Source organism: Sinocyclocheilus rhinocerous, unplaced genomic scaffold (genome assembly GCF_001515625.1).
Source record: "Sinocyclocheilus rhinocerous isolate Xijiao unplaced genomic scaffold, SAMN03320098_v1.1 scaffold28, whole genome shotgun sequence".
NCBI classification, from domain to species: Eukaryota; Metazoa; Chordata; class Actinopteri; order Cypriniformes; family Cyprinidae; genus Sinocyclocheilus; species Sinocyclocheilus rhinocerous.
The window spans coordinates 114,366-127,146 of record NW_015652416.1 but is presented as its reverse complement, the minus strand read 5'-3'; the positions used below and the strand labels follow the sequence as shown (position 1 = coordinate 127,146).

The 12,781-nt window shown below is 39.0% G+C and overlaps 1 protein-coding gene across 2 annotated transcripts; it reads right to left on the bottom strand.

Annotated features, from left to right (window-relative positions):
* Positions 1-1,250: 1,250 nt before the first annotated feature.
* Positions 1,251-7,406, bottom strand: LOC107714965 (protein SOGA3-like). Of its 2 annotated transcripts, none has more exons than XM_016520963.1 (6): positions 6,725-7,406; positions 5,439-5,663; positions 5,015-5,173; positions 4,854-4,919; positions 3,231-4,463; positions 1,251-1,643 (listed from the first exon to the last, which is right to left on the bottom strand). In XM_016520963.1, exons 1-6 carry the CDS (start codon positions 7,391-7,393, stop codon positions 1,401-1,403), a joined length of 2,595 nt encoding a protein of 864 aa, XP_016376449.1. In that variant the 5' UTR covers positions 7,394-7,406; the 3' UTR covers positions 1,251-1,400. The 2 variants fall into 2 exon arrangements, with proteins under 2 accessions (XP_016376449.1, XP_016376450.1); XM_016520964.1 differs by having other exon boundaries at positions 1,565-1,776.
* Positions 7,407-12,781: the final 5,375 nt, after the last annotated feature.

Below are 12,781 nucleotides of genomic sequence, written 5' to 3'. Positions count from 1 at the left end.
CCCCACCTCTGTGAAACTGTCTTGTTGCTAGTCTGCTTTTAGGACTTGGCAGATTGTGGTCTTGTGACTCCTATTCCAGTTGTTTCGACTTCTACTAATGCCCGCAGGCAACTGTGCTATTTGGGACTCTCAAAACACTCTGTCCATTTTGTTTTTAAGATACCATTGGACAAAATTAGCGGATACTAAGTGTGCTGTCCACGGTTCTTAATGGGCGCCTCACGCTTGTATTTATTTGACACGTGGCTGTTGCGCAATAAACAGCCGGCTGACAGTTCAGCCCTAATATTGGCCGCTGACTCAAATAGTTTTCAGGCACAATAATGGAGAACAAGGAAAACATCAAAGCAAAAGCCTCTGAGAATGGAGACACAGTAAAACTGGCAAATTTGAATACAGAGTTGTATCTTTGATGGTTTTCGCTAATGAGTTTACTTTCAGCTGGCAGGAAATTGAGAACAAATTACTTTCAATTCCCAAAGAGACTCACTCTAGAAAAACAGATGTGGTGTTGTTTTCCAAGTGTAATTTTCTTGTCAATCACCTAGACTCATCTAAACCAAAACAAATGTATTTGTGCTCCAAATAAATTGTGAACCCAACACTTCCACAGATCTTGTTTTTGTAATTATTTTAATCTATTTACAGCTTTAATTATTTTACTCAGGAATTACTGCCGACAACTTGAAGACTCAGGTGCTTCAACTGAGACTAAAACTGGAGATGCCAACAAGCTAAATAAACTCTTAAAGAAAGCAAGCTCTGATTTCCAAATTGCTGATCCATGACATGCTTGCAGGAATGAGAAGCACGTTCAGCAGTAGACTGATCCTGCTCTGGTGCAACAAAGTGTGCAGCAGAAGGTAATTTGTGCATACTGTCATCATGTACACAGGCACTTTATGTGAACTTGGACCCCCATTCACCCACCCCATCGAAGCCACAGCTGTTCTTTAGCATATCACATGAATCTTTCTGTGCAATTTCTTCAGATTATTGCGCAATCAATCAATCTATGCAAAACAGTTGATCTTATCACACAATTATGGATGATTCCTGACATCTCCAGTCAAATATATAAAGCCTGTTAGTTATTCTCCATCCATACACATGTATGCATATTTTTTCTGACCTCTCTGAGTATACAGTTATATACCATATTCTTACTCACCATTGCATGCTTCTGATAGGAAATCATTCCAGCTGATGTACAGTATCTTAGAGTGCAGGGGCAGGCATTATGTGTAATGTGGTAACATGCCCCTTAGTAGTAAACTGCAGTTCCATATTTCATTGCAAGCCTTTGGTGGCAAAGCAAGCGTCAGTGTGCCTGATAACCATAGTCCTCAATGAAAGAAATGTCTTCTGGATAATGTAGTTTCCAGTGGCTCAGTGTTTTCCTATGATGTATGATAGTCTTTAGTTGCAAAAAAACCCTCTTGTCTTGATGGTGTACCTTCCAATGGCAGCCATATATGTACGATTTGGATAAAACATTCTCCAGCTTTTTGGAAATTAAGGTTTTGCAGACTTCTGTGCTTAAGCGTGCTGTCTGTGCTTGGAAAGTGACCGTCCTGTGATTCTTCAACCATGGTGAACATACACAACATTGACAAACAAACAAAACAAAGGGCGTGACTATGCTAATGAATGGACGGATGGTGATCACAGGACAAAAAAGAGGGTAAAAAGAAATACAAGTTTAAAAATGGTGGCATAAGAAAGCGAGGAGAACAACACTAGAATGAGGATGAATAAAATGATGGGCTGAAACATCTGGGTGAATAACCGACAGGATTAACGAACATGCATTAAAAAACAGGGGTGCATGGGAAGACAGGATCAGAGAGAAAGAGAGAAAGGTTAAGATATTATAGCCATTAGCATTTTCTGTTTGCATAGTTTAAAAATCTTAGCAAATAAAAAATATGCTGTATCTTGTTAAATGTTAAAAGCAGTCAGGAGATGAACTCTCTGAATTATGTAGTGCTTTCTTGTTCTTCACTATTAAACTCACTCCCTTTAAAGGAATAGTTCACCTCAAAATGAAAATTGTTGTAATTCCCTGTGATTCTCTTTCTTTACGTGGAATTTAAATAAAAGTATGACTTTGCATTATTCGGCTTCTGTAACCGCAAAATACCTTTGCTTGATAAACAGACCAAAATATATTCAATGAAATGTACCCATTCTGCTGCAGTATTATATGATTATTTCTACACTATTATAGTGTGTATTAAAATTTTGAATTAGCTTTTATTTTTATATTTTGTGCTATTTCATTTTATTTAAAGGGGTCATATGATGCTATTTTAAAGATCATTATTTTGTGTATTTGGTGTAACAGAATATGTTGACATGCTTTAATGTTCAAAAAACACATTAGTTTTCAAATACTGTACATTATTGTAGGTCCTCTATGCCCCGCCTCTCTCAAACGCTTCGTTTTCTACAAAACCCCCTCCTTTGACAAGCGCAGTCTGCTCTGATTGGCCAGCTGACTGGCCGAACACTACAAGCACGCATATAGAACGAGCCGTTTTAGGTAGGTGTGGCTGACTCTTAACTTTTATAAAGAATATCTCTTTGGATTTGAGACTTTAGTCTTTGCAACTTTACATATCTTCTTTATGCACCAAGAGCTTTTAACACTCCAAAGAGAAAGGAAAACTTGAAATCGCATCATATGACCCCTTTAAAAAAATTAGCAACCAAGTTAAAATTAGCAACCTTTCTCATTTTCATTTTATTTCAATTAACGCAAACAATTTGTAATAGTTTTTGTTTTTGTTAATGTCAACACTGCTCTGCTGTACTTCACATCTCATTTGTGTTTGCATTCATTCATGTAAGGTTTTATATCAGTAACTTTAAATGTCATATGTTCTGGCATGTCTTTTGACCAGTTGTCATTGATGTCAAACTCGACATGATGCACTTTGATGCAAATGATACTTTCAGTTAATTAAGACCCTAATTTTTTTATCTGTTTCTCACTCAAAGGTATGGCTTTAGAAGACTATAATAAGAGTCCATTGTACATACTAATTATATGGTGCTTTCTTGCCCTTTTGGGTACTTTAAAGCCACTGGTCACTGTCCCACGGAAGAAAGAGAATCAAGGGTGAGTAAATAACAGAAATTAGATTTTTGGGTCAACTATTCCTTTACGGTGTGTCAAACATTCTTGTTGTGCTTCACATAGACACACAGACTCTTGCCAGACTCACAGATAATGGCTCTTCTGAATCTCTTTCGTCAGGTTTTGGGACTTCAAGTCGGTCTATAAACCCCTGAAGCTCCTTCCTGAAGGCTTTCATTTGAGCGTTAATGCGGTAGAGTAGCTCATGCTCCCTGATCCTCCCACCATCGTCATCATCTTCCATACGGCCGAAAAGATCCCCGTTAGCTACGAACACCCGCGCCTCTGCAATGATGGTACTGGTGTCGGCTATGAGCCGGTCAATGGTTCGCCCCAATCGCTCCGCTTCGGCACGGATGTCAATTATCTGTTGCCTGTCCCGTATAGAGCGTGAGAGGAGCTGGGCAGATTCAGGAGAATAAAGAGAACGAGTTGGCGTGAGGCACCGAGCATTGCGAACTTCCTCTGAGTCGCTTTCACCTCCGACAGGACCTTCACGTTTGCGATGGGGAGGGAGGCGAGAGGAAGTTGAGTCATCATCACTACCTCTACGCCCTCCGATTCCAGGACCGCTGTCGCTCTCTGCATCACTGTCCCGTGGCGTGATGGCTAGGTGAGATGCTAGATCATACCGTTGCATGTTGGAAAGCAGCACACGGTTCTCATACTGCAGCTGCATCACTTTCCCACTCAGTTCATTGATCTGTTTCCTCGCTGCCTTCAGCTCCTCCTGCAAAGCCTCGGCTTTGGAGCTGTCTCCCGCTCCATTGGCAGCAGCCGTTGCATTACCACCTGAGGTGTGCCTTGTACCCTCTTTAAAGCGCAGTTTGTTCAGCTCACATGTCACTCTCTTATTCTGTTCCTCTACATCAGCCAGATTCCTCCTTAGAAGTTCTGCCTCATCCTCCACCAACTGCAGTTGTTGCCTAAGCTCTGACAGCTCCAACCCCTGCTCCCGCCCCATTCCTCCTTCCGCTCCGGACAAGCCCCCATTAGATGACTCTTCCCCTCGAAGATCATCCAACTCTGCCCTCAAGCCACGGTTCTCCACCTCCAATTCGACTATTTTACGTCCCAGGATGTTTGCCTCTTCCTCCACCAATCGCAAGCGAAGTTTGAGCTCGGATTCCCTTGTAGTGGGAGGGCCACCAGCTTCACCCTTTGGATGAGGGCTGTCCAGATCCCCATAGAAGGAACGATACTTCTGTAGCTCTTGATCCAAACGGTCCTTTTCTTTGTCAATCTTGGCCATTTTCTTTCTCATTAAGGTAGCCTCCTCTTTAATAAAGGCCAGCTGGCATTTCAGGTCCTCATTGTCCTCCTGTGGACAAAAGTGTTGCATTAAGGTTCTGGCACATTAGCAGGAATTTTGGCAGGTTTTTGTGGAGAAATAGACCCATCCTAAATGGTTTTGCAAAGTATGAAGGACAGCTCAAATATAAGTCACATTTAAACCAAACACCTTTCTGTTGGTAGACAAGGCAACTGTATGGATTTCTTTTGAAATGACTAGATTTTGCCTGGATTTTACTTTTTTGTTTTGTTTTGTTTGCATGCCAGCTTTCATTCTTTGTATAGTTTGCAATGTAGTGCACTTCATATTTTTGCAAAAAAAAAAAAATTACATTACTGGTTGTAACTTAAACTTATCACGTACCCTAACAGCCTTCATTTGACCGTATACCAGTTGCTGTCAATGTTTTATGCTTACCTCTGTAGGAGTCTGAGTCTTCCGCTCAGGTTTTTGTGCATCTTTGCTTCCTCTTCGTTTCTGAGACTGGACATAACAAATTTATATGAAGGCTATGCCATGAATATGTATAGTATTTAGAACTATTTAGATTCTGTAGTGATTTGTGTTTGCATTTATACCTCTTTGGCTTTGTCCAGCTCATTTTGCAGAGCCTGTTTTGTGACTTCCACCTCAATAAGTTTCTGTCTTAATCGCTCGTTTTCGTCTTCTGTCTTTGTTCGTTTCTCCTCCACATTCTCCAGCTCATGGTGGAGTCTTACAGACACATCCTTGGCAACCTGTCAGAATGCGGTGGTGTGGCTTAGTGGTTATAGATCTGATTCATAAAGTATCATTGTGCTCCTGAGAAAAACACTTAACCTGAGGTTGCTCCAGGGACAATGTCTTGGTAATAAATGCAATGTTGCTTTGGATAGAAGCATCAGCTAAATGACAAGTTTTTAGTAATTAGATAAAAATGGTGCAAGTAAGTACTTGGGGATGGGTAATTAATCATAGACCTTCTCTGCTTTCCTTTAAAGATAAAAAAACATTGGTACTTGCCTTCAAATCTTGCTCTAAGCTCCTCAGGAGGTCCTCGTCAATTTCTCCAGTTTGTGCATAGCGAAGTCGTTTGCGTTCAGCCTTGCGGAGTCTATATTGAAGGATGCGACAGTTCTTATTTGCGCGCTCGAGTTCGCGCCGCATATCTTGCAACTGACAGGTGTCCTCCTCATAAAAGGTGTCACGCATCTCCTCCATCTCTGTCCGCATCTCCTCAATCTCATTCTATGAAAACCAGAGTTTGCACATTAATAAAGAAATTAAGAGAAACCCTTATTTTCAAGCTTTCTACTCTGCAATTATATTGCAGAAATATGCAAATTAGATCTCTGCATTTACATTATTTGAATAAACTGCCCAAATGACTTGCTTAATGAGTCCTTGGCAAACTGTTGCTTGAACATGCTAACTAGTGACAGCATATACCAAGGCCGTTTTCATAACTGTAGTTTGCTTTGTTCTGAAACTGGGGCTAAATTGTTACAGTGTTGTAGTTCTCTCAAGGTTCTGTTAACTTTCAGAAGGCAACATTTTTAAAATCATTCAGAATTTGTTAATACAAGTCACTTCAGCAAATGGACCCCTCATTGGTCATAATGTTTATGTGCTGTTTATGTTCTAGGTTCAAGATCAGTGTTATTTCGAAATGGATGAACAACATCTCTGCAGGTTTACTATGGCTTTTCTTTTTGTTAATCACCAGTATTTTAATTTATCAGGTTGAGTGGGAACCAATATTTTTTGGAAAACAGTATTGCCATACCATATCTATCCATCTATCTATCTATCTATCTATCTATCTATCTTTATTTTATCAAGCTTTCGGCGTTTGATTAGGTCGGAGGGCTTGGCTGCATGTTTTTCTTGATGTTATGTCTTGTTATTTTATGTTTGCATGTATTATTTATTATTTATGGACAGCACTTTGGTCCATTTTAATGGTTTTGAAAGTGCTTTATAAATAAAAGTTGAGTTGAGTATCTGTCTATCTGTCTTATTAGTTCTTAGAGACAAAGTCTGTCTGTACAATATCATACATCCTTCTCATCTGTTAAACTGAAAAACATCTATCTGTCTGTCTGTGTGTCTGTCTGTCTTTCTCAGCTCTTAAAGAGACAACGTCTGTCTCTCTCTATTCATCTTTAGCCATTAAACTATCTATCTATCTATCTATCTTTTCCATCCATCCATCCATCCATCCACCCTCCCAGCAATTTCATTCATCCATCTTTTTTTTTTACATGATACATTTCATCGTCATAATTTCTCAAGCATAGCAAACAAACCCTAAGGTCTTCGTTTTCATCCTCCAGTCTCTGGATCTCGTCCTGCAGGGCTTCATTCTGCTGTGTCACGGGCTCGTCGGCGCCGCTCGCGGCCTGTGCGTCCGGTACCGGTCCCGGTTGCGCCTCGCCTGATGCTGTGCGCTGCATCCTGCCGCTTTTCTTCAAGCGCTTGTTGATGTGATACTGGATGAGCTCTGAATGCAGACAGCCCCCGCCCCAGAAGGCCGGCCCGCAGCCCACGTACTCTCCTCCTGCGGCGGCCTCACTCTGCCTCTCTCTCACCCTCACACCTCCACCGGAGGAGCCGCCGGCCTGCTCCGAGCACGAGTCTCTGTGAACGCACGGTAAACGCAGCGCGCGACTCGTGTCCGGTGATGGAGTGCGATCAATCCGCTCCTCGGTTTCCCAAACCGCCTCAGCTTCAGCACCATGAACAGGTGCCGCACCTCTCACCCTCACGACACGCGCTCCTTGAGCCGCCTGCTCTCCCTCGCGTCCTTTAGTGCCTTTTCCTCCGAGCTTCGACGCGGCGGATGATGAGGAGCGGCTGCCGCTGGGTTTTGAGGCCGGTTTGGCGGGGGTTTGTCCGGGAGATGGTCGCCTCCTCCCTTCGGTAATGTCCGCTGATGGTGGAAAATCCGCAGCGCCACTTGCGGCAGAACTCCTCATGTCATGTAACAGACCTCCAACAACACTTCAACGAATTTTATGCAATTTATAAGAGAGGCAAAAGGAAATATTAGATTAAACTGTATTGCTATTGTGCAGAGTACAAGTACAGCCAATTAAATACAATTGAAGGGTTCAGATGGAAAAGCCTCTTAGTGTCGTTCGAAATTTGTTCAGTTATTTCACTTAAATGGCAATGAAAAGAAGCTAGCCTATTCATTGCCATTAAAGTGAAATTACTGAACCTACACTTAGGAGCCTGATAAAAATGCTCATTTTAGAAGAAAATTTCAAACGGCACTTAGTGGCTTTTGCATCTGAACTCTTCAGTTGTCTTCATATATAATTTATGCATTTATTTTAAAAAAAATCAATATACAAACGAATTATAGAACAGCAATTTTCTGAGAGAAATGTTCATTCGTATCGCTTAAAGAATGATGATGAGTAGGCATATGGAACATTAATTTTAGACTTATAAGTAGCTACATGTATTTGTTGTAGTTTATTGACAGGCTACTACAGTAGGCTTCCTTCACAGTACTGAAATGTTTTGAGAATTTTCCTGTTTTTGCAAGGTTATAAACAAAGGCCTATATAGAATGCCTCTTGGTGCAGTCCTAATTTGAGTTATTCTTCAAGAACATTAAATATCGCGATGTTTTCTTACCTGTTTATGAACTGTGCTCATTTATTTCCTGTGTGAGTGAGACAGTTCACTTCAGCTCAAGGGTACCAGGCACTGCTTAGGCACTTGACGCGAGACACGGACGTTTAATATTCATGAGGGACGTAACAACTGATATAAGGAAGTGCGAGTACCACGTTGTTTAAAGGGGTCCTATGATGTTGCTAAAAAGAACATTATTTTGTGTATTTGGTTTAATGAAATGTGTTTATGCGGTTTAAGGTTAAAAAAACTCATTATTTTCCACATACTGTACATACTGTACATTATTCATACCTTTCTGAAACGTCGATTTTTACAAAGCTCATCGGTCTGAAAAAGCGAGGTGTACTGTGATTGGCCAGCTATCCCGTGCGTTATGATTGACCGAATACCTCAAGCGTGTGAAGGAAATGTTACCCTACCATACTGTGATGATGCCCTGTCAGGACGGAGCGATGATTCAAAAACATGAAAACCCATTATAAACGAGGCATTCGTTGCATCCTTACATATAAAAAACGTACTTACAGTCTTTGAGTCAGAACAGCCGGCATTGTAGTCTACTCTACCAGGATCAGTAAACAGTCCTCCATAAAATGTGCTGCACACATCTGAATATTTGGGTTGAAGTGTTCTGGAACAGTGTTGTAAATACAACTTAACCACTGATTCCTAGTCGTGTCCATTTTTGGAAGGCCAAACAAAGTAGTTTCGCTTTCACAACGAAACACAGCATCACACACGGTGGCCTAGAGTGAGCAGAGGCCTGGGGCTAGAGTGAGCAGAGGCGGCGGGCTTGAAATCGGTGTGGACGGCGGATTCGACGAAGGAGCGTCCGGAGGGCTTGCGGCAACCACATGTGACGGCCCCAGGCTGGACTCTGCTTCGTCCACGGTGAAAGCCGATCCGGTGATCCACAGCACAAAGTTGTTGTATTTCCTCAGCAACCAGCACAGATCAGCTCCAGGCATGACGAAGCAGATATCGTCCTCTTTTGGAAGACCAAACAAAGTAGTTTCGCTTTCACAATGAATCACACAGCGCCTTCACGACATGGCGGCGGCAACAACAATACTACAGCGAGAATAAAAGTTACGCCTTCTTTCTTTGCGTGAACATTTGGGCGGCATTATGCAAATATTTCCACATAGTGATGTAGGTATGTGGGGGCGTGTTAGAACGAGCCGTTTTAGGTAGGTGTGGCTGACTCTGAACTTTTATAAAGAATATCTCTTTGGATTTGAGACTTTAGTCTTTGCAACTTTACAGATCTTCTTTATGCACCAAGAGCTTGTAACACTCCAAAGAGAAAGAAAAAATTGAAATCGCATCATATGACCCCTTTAAATACTTGAAGTACCATATTTAGTATGTTCTTAAAGTGCTATATATTAACATTTTATTTAAATGTTTAAATTTTAAAAAATATTTAAATTTTGTTTTAAATATGCATATAATTTAACATTTACAATGTTATTGTTATTATTATTATTATCATTATCATTATCATCATCATCATCATCATTATTAAATTGTTATTTTTTGTTAATTGTTAGTTTTTTATTTATTTTTTAGAGGTCGGTGTATACAGTCTTGTTCCCTTTAAAACCTGAGAGGGAGGAAGTCTGAATGCTGATGAAGTTTGCTGCTTCACAGATAAGCTGGTGGAAATGCAGCGTCATTCCCCCACACTATTGTGCATGAATAGATTCGAAAGGTCAGTCTGCAGTTTGTGCTCCCAACAGGCAGTGTACCTCTACAGTGAATCTTGTGAACTTTTTATTTTTATTTTTTTACTGCAAATGTAATTACACTATAATTTTAGGACACTACAAATATATTTAGATGTACTGTTTGTTTTTTTTAAGTTAGTTTTTTGCTTTCTCAATTTCTCAGGGCTAGTTTAGTTAACTAGAACCAGATTCTTTACGGCTCTGCCTAGAACTAAAACCATAAAACAAATGTTGTTACTTGAAATGACATCTGAGTGACATAAGATACAATTTTAATAAAACTTTCTATATTTCAGCTAGGCAACATTTTCATTTAGTTTAACATGATGTATTAAAATAACTAAAAATGAATAAAAAGCACATTTAAACATTTAAAAAATATAATGTTCATGTTCAAAAATAAAAAAGAGTCATAAAAGTGTAAAAAAAAATGGAAAAAATAAAGATCTTAAAAACTCTAATAATATTTCAGTGAAACTAAAATAACAATCTTGGTCTGTATTTAAATCAGTCTTTCAGATATTAAAAACTATCACTTTGATAAAATGCTCTAAATTATACGGAATTGTAACTGTAGATGTTACAATGGATCACAAAGTGTATCTCAGGTCATTGGCACTGAAATCAGTCTGTAATACTGCCTGTGAACACTAGAGAGCGCTGTCTGTCTGTGTACTTCAACTGGAAATAATCTGATAAATAAAAGAAATTGCATATCCTATTATATCAAAATAAGATATGGGGGTCTCAGCTGAGTTATAGATTTAGATGTAAATTAGTCCAATATCTATCCATCCGTCTGCACACTGCATGCTATTTCTACTCAAAATATTCAGATTTAGTGCACCATTTAGAAGTGCATTAATATTGAATTTGCATTATTGTGTATATACACAGCCCATGATAGGTGGCTTTTTGTATGGATACAGAGAAGAGCTAATTATCTCAGGGAGTGTTTATAAAGTGTATTATCAGAGGAACAGGTTGAGAGAAAGGTGAAACCACTTTCTGTTAATAGGGCCAGTGGAAATCTCTGGCCTGTTTGCAATCCTCTTACTGACGGACATCCTTGATCAGACACAGGGAGAGAGAGAAATTGTACAATGGCTTGAAGAATTTGAAGATGGTAGCTAGTAGGAGTAAACAAATTCATTTTCTTTACGGTGCTAGAGCACAGTTTAGTCTCAGTAACGTAGTTTCAGTTTGGCTATACCATGTCAAAATAATAATCAATTTGTCAGACAGTTTAGACTGTCCTATTAAAGTTAACAGTTAAAATAATAAAGCAATAATGCATTATTTAAAGAAACCGTTTAGATCAAAGATTGTGCTAACATATGAAAAATCTTTATGACCACAGCTGTGACCATTTACATTTTTCATTTAAATGTTAAATGTGTAAAAAATGTGTAAAATAATTTGATTGGTTTGTTTGTAGCTGGACATTTTAAGGATATAGGGCACAAAGACCGTAGCACTTTATACAAATTAGACATTTTAAAGAGTAAAAGGTATGATGGTTTGCCCTTGGAAATGTAATTAAGAGAGCTAGTTTTTGATTTTACTAGTAGTCAAATATAAAATTCCCAAAAACATTAAGTACATTTTCTCTATTTAGAGCAGCATTTACTTATTTTTTCCTGCATAATGGACATTTATTTTCTTATTCGGCATACTATATGTGACCCTGGACCACAAAAGCAGTCTTAAGTCGCTGGGGTATATTTGTAGCAATAGCCAAAAATACATTGTATGGGTCAAAATTATTGATTTTTCTTTTATGCCAAAAATCATTAAGATATTAAGAAAAATGTATGTTCCATGAAGATATTTTGTAAATTTCCTACTGTAAATAATCCATGAAGATATTTTGTAAATTTCCTACCGTAAATATATCAAAACTTAATTTTTGATTAGTAATATGCATTGCTAAGAACTTCATTTGGACAACTTTAAAGGCGATTTTCTCAGTATTTTGATTTTTTTGCACCCTCAGATTCCAGATTTTCAAATAGCTGTATCTCGACCAAATATTGTCCTATCCTAACAAACCATACATCAATGGAAAGCTTGTTTATTCGGCTTTCAGATGATGTATACATCTCAATTTCGAAAAATTGACCCTTATGACTGGTTTTGTGGTCCAGGGTCACATATAGAACATTTCTCGCTTATTGTGGATATTGCTATTGTCATGTGTAAAGTCATATTTATTGTATCCATCTGGTCTATTTAATAGTTTTAGTTTGATACCAGTGTAAGTTTCCCCCACTGTGACCTGAATAACGCTACATGCTCTGACGTGGATATAAGCTCTTTTACAGCGAAAGCCAATTTACAGCCTGATTAGTCCAGATCTGTCTGCCCAGCCCCTCAAAGCTCTGGCCTGGGAGCTCCATTGCGGACGGAGGACACTTAATTAAAGGTCCAGGAAGGAGAGAGATGGAGGCAGAGGGTCTGTGAACTGCTAAAATAGGCGGTCAGACATAGGACTGTCATCTCCTTCTCATATTAAAGTCCATTATGAACTATGTCATGGATGGTTGCAAGAGAAGAGCTAAGGTCTGTAGCAAGATTTTTAAGTCTAAAGACCAAAGAAAAATAACTATATTAGCATCCACACCAACTCACAATAACATCTGTTGATCATGAGCATACAATGCAGTTTTGTCACCTGTTGCTTCAAAATACTCTAGCTTATTAATATTGGAATGATTCTGATTGGCTGTCAATGTTTTTATTGTTCATCAGCTGAAAAAAAACTTCATTCTGAAATCAAATGATATTGCTCCTCTGTGTCATTATCATTATAGAATTAGAGTGATTATTAAAACATTACAGTTATAGTTATCATCCTTGGTGTCAATCACCCATAATACTTAATTTAAGTAAGAACTACAGTTACAGTATGAAAGCCCATTTCCTCCATGGAATAAAAAAAAAATTAAATTAAAAAATGTTATTGCAACTTTATCTTGCAATCCT